Source organism: Rutidosis leptorrhynchoides, chromosome 4 (assembly GCF_046630445.1).
Source record: "Rutidosis leptorrhynchoides isolate AG116_Rl617_1_P2 chromosome 4, CSIRO_AGI_Rlap_v1, whole genome shotgun sequence".
Taxonomy (NCBI): Eukaryota; Viridiplantae; Streptophyta; class Magnoliopsida; order Asterales; family Asteraceae; genus Rutidosis; species Rutidosis leptorrhynchoides.
The window spans coordinates 159,128,434-159,132,913 of NC_092336.1; the positions used below are offsets into that span (position 1 = coordinate 159,128,434).

General features: G+C 30.9%; 1 protein-coding gene across 1 annotated transcript; it reads right to left on the minus strand.

The window, feature by feature from the left end:
* Window positions 1-2,757: 2,757 nt before the first annotated feature.
* LOC139841171 (ATP-dependent DNA helicase PIF1-like) lies at window positions 2,758-3,894 on the minus strand. The gene has a single exon (XM_071831402.1). The coding sequence runs from the start codon at window positions 3,892-3,894 to the stop codon at window positions 2,758-2,760; it is 1,137 nt and encodes a 378-aa protein (XP_071687503.1).
* Window positions 3,895-4,480: the final 586 nt, after the last annotated feature.

A 4,480-nucleotide genomic window follows, 5' to 3' on the forward strand; every position in this document is an offset into this window, starting at 1 on the left:
TAGTAACACGTATTGATATATAAATTTTGAGCTCTTTAAGTCTTCTCGAATACATGTTTATTCCTTGAACTTCCTGCTAGTTAGAACCACAAGTCCAAGTTTAGCTTTTACCAGGCACTATAGTCTACAATTCATTGCGATTTATGAAACACTAGATTTATCGAGCCCGTGCGTTGCACGGGGACTCTTTCGAACACTTTATATAGTACATAGCCAGCGTATATTTAATATAAATATTACAGGATAATTGTCATATATTGTTCTCTGTTGAAGTATTCTCGTAAAAACCATACACATGATTAAAATTTATAACATATATGTTAAAAAGTTTATTCATATCAAAACTTCAATTTCATCATTGTCTACAGCACGAAAAAGATAAAAACGACGCTCTGTGTTGCAGTAATTGAATAAATATTTGGTGCCAGGCTTTAGCTTATTTTCTTTTCGAAAACGTGTAAATCCATAAGACACACATAGATTTGGTTTCCTCTTTGATTTCTCTTCTTTCAACCTCCATTTATACTTTTTTTTTTTTTTTAACTAAATTCAAGCACGACACTGTTTTTCCGCTGCGAAGTCCAGGTAGGAACATCATTTCGTTTGGCAGACGCTACAAAAAAATGGATAAAAAGTTATATAAATTTAAACAACGAACAACTTTGAGATATATGTGAGTAAGTATCAATAATACTTTATAATAGCATATGAGATAAAAACTTTATGCCTGAATAAGTTTTTCTTTAAGAGTTATCAATGTTTTAAAAATTTAATCTTACCAACACATTTCCTCGTGGTATAATAATTTCGAAAAACCACCAATCCACTATTTTTTGCAATACATATGGACGTTCCATTTGACTTTGCAGAGCATTTAATTTGCATGTTTTCTCACAACCTTCTGCATTATATATCATTTGTTCTATATTGCGATGATCAACTGCATAAAAAATGAGGCAATCTCCATAAAGTAAATTGAGATCCTTCCTTAATTCTGGCCATCCTTGCCTTATTAACAACTGTTCTTCATTAACTGATATGCCTATTTTTTATATGATCCATTATAGTGAATGACAACGTGACCATTAGGGATCAATCTTGCTTTATATGCAGACTAACATTTCTTCTTGAGAGTCTGTTATTGAAACAATATTAAGGTATTGATAAGTAGTGCAGGAAAAACATTACAGTAAGCTAATTGTTAAGTATAAAAAATATATGTTGTAAAAGATAAATGTATTAATGTAGAAATAACATACCAATTCATTTTTTTTATCCCCAATAAACGCCATAAACGAAGGAAATCTCCTATAAGGAGCCATTTGAAACATTCTTCGATGAATCTTAATAACGTTTTTCCAATGATCAGTTATGTTAAAATAGTTCTTTGGAATCAAGTTTTCTGAGTATATAACCAACTCATAATTGCCTTTGTCAATACCACTAAAGCATAGGATATCATTTTTTCGAATTTTAAGATCATTAATAATCTTAATGAATCCAACACTTAGCAGTAAATTATGATCAGAACATCTAAAACTCACTTCTGCATTATATCCGTTAAGTGTGTAGATCCAAACATTATGTTTAGGTAGTGACTCATCGTAGTATAGTTTAAACCAGTTTAATGGCAAAGGCTGAAAAAAATATAAAATATTTACTGTATGATTTATTAAATAAGTATATAAAGCAAAAGTATAAACAAATGGAACATAATAATTATTGAAATACCACATCTTGATGACTTATACTGGAAAATATATGGATGAACGAAGGTGGAGGTTGCTTCTTGTAAATTAAAGCCATTAAATATGTTGTACATGTAAATGAAGAAACAGTATACATTATAAATCCGGCCTTTTACAGTATAATGTTCAAACTAATGCATAATTATTCTTTATATACATTATAAACCGTAATAGTAATTAAAGTATGCTTTGAAACGATTATGTAACAAACTAAATATCTAATTGGATCTAAAGTTGCAGAACAAAAACGAATTGAGAATGACCGATCTAATGAAAAAAACAAATTTAAATAAAATTAAAATAGTTTACAGAAGGTTGGAACATACTTACAGATCAAAGTTGTGGTAGCAGTTTGTTTTGTTTGTATGATATCAGTTTTGGAGGAAATGTTATTTACTTATATAGATGGCTGGCGAAATTTTTTGTGCCGAAATTATAGTATAGATTGATGTGAAGATTTTTTTTAATATTATTTATTCAAATATTAATGGGTCAACATATAAGTTTAAATTATAATCTAAATTCGCAAGTTGGATAAAATTATGTGAATAAAGTTTAAACTACAAAGATTGACAAAGTAAAATAAACTTTTGTTTGAAATTTACATAATAATTAAGTGGTCATCAATAATACATTGTACATTGATTTGCCAATATCGAAAAAATTTTAGGGGAAATTATTATAGAATGATATTGGTTTCATATTTTATAAATAATAATTTCTTAAGTATTTTTAAAACGTTTTTGTAGATATTGTATTTTTTGTTGGCAATATATAATAATGATACATAATTCTATTTATGAGGTTATTACTATAAGCTGTATAGGATCTTTTAATTGAAAATATACTGTTTCATGGGTTGAAATCTACTTAAAATGTTTAATCCGAGCAAATGGTCAATAAGTCGTACACATTGAAAAAGAGTAGATTGCTATTAAATTTATAACTGAAACAATTATAAAATAAGATAATAATATTAAACAAACATAAGTGGCTAAAAAAGAAACAACTATAGATGTTGTAATACTTCTTTGAACACAACATTATTAGTTATGTCGGAAAATTGGTTGTCTTTGTTCAAAATGGAAACCTTTAGCCCTTTCTTAGAAGTAACTCTAGATAGAGCTACATACAGTTGCCCGTGACTGAAAACAGGTTTTGGAAGAAATAATCCTACATGTGCTAATGATTGTCCCTGACTTTTATTAATAGTCATTGCAAAGCAAACAGAGATAGGGTATTGTCTTCTCTGGAATCTGAATGGAATTCGCTTATCTGAAGGAACCATTAACATTCGCTGAATAGCTGTAATTGTACCAACATGAGTTCTAGTCAAAATTTTTGCCTTTATGACTTTATCTTTAAGCTCAACGATTTGCAACCGTGTATCATTGCACAAACCACCAGCCTGATCTATATTCCTAAGAAGCATAACTGGTACTCCTACCTTCAGTTGTAGATCATGCTTTGGTATACCACCTATGTTAATGCTATTAAGATACTCGGTTGTGTATAGCTCACTATTGAAATGTGAGTCTCGTTCAGATTGGCAAATGCTATAGGAGCTTAAATATGATCTTTCTTCACCTTCGAGAAACTGCATCATACGATCATTAATGATGTTTACCACTTCGTGAGTTGGAGCAAGGATTGCACGTTGTTCGTAGTAAGTGGGATTACCAAGGTTATCGAGAAAATCATGATAAATAACATTAATAATAGAACCGAAAGGATTGTGTATGTCTTTCACTAAAATGTCTTCAGGCATTTCTATCTCTGAAATCCCGTCTTCACTTGGGTTGACATTACCATTACTGACGTCTAACAACCAATCTACAAACTTACGAATATCGGACAAATTGTCTTGGTAATCTTCATCAGAATTATTTAAAGAAGCGTTAGATAGTCTCATGTTAACTGTAAATTTTAAAACAGTAACATGATCCCATATGTATGAAGAATTAAGTGAAGCATCCACGATATCCTCTCTTTTTCCACGAGTAATAACGGGTACCACTTGTCTAAAATCCCCTCCGAAAACCACGACTTTTCCTCCGAATGGAGTTTCATTACTATTAGGATTAACTGTTCGACAAATGTCATGTAATGAGCGATCTAACGCTTCTACACACCTGCGATTTACCATGGGTGCCTCGTCCCAAGTAATCAATTTTGTTCTTCTAATTAGCCCGGCCAAATTACTGTTAGGTAGAATGGTACAAAAAGATTCATCAGTAGGATCTATTGGTATTGTAAAACGCGAGTAGGCAGTCCTACTGCTATTCCACTTGATGCAACATTTAACATTATCTCACCCTTACTACGTAGTGAATTTGATAATGTTTTCCAAAGGAAAGTTTTACCTGTGCCACCATATCCGTATAAAAAGAAGACACCTCCAATTTGTTTCTCCACAGAATTTAAAATGGTGTTGTATGCATGTCGTTGTTCTTTCATTAACTTATCAATTAGATGTGAATGTTCTTATTCGAGCACAGACATATCGTAAGAAAGTTCGTCTACGATCAATTGATTTTCAGATAAATGAAACGAACTTGATGAAAGGTATGGCATAGAACTATAATTCCTCAATGACTTGCCATTTCGTTGAAGAATTTTTCTATCTGAATCAACACAAGGTCCTACATCATTTGTCTTGTAGGCTGTATTGCTGCGTTAAAAATAAGCAAATGGATATGTCAAAGATGAAAAAAAAAAGTATACTTATATTT

Bases quoted from the DNA above. Each gene is read 5' to 3' on its own strand.
- LOC139841171 (XM_071831402.1), bottom strand. From the start codon at position 3,894: ATGGTAAATCGCAGGTGTGTAGAAGCGTTAGATCGCTCATTACATGAC.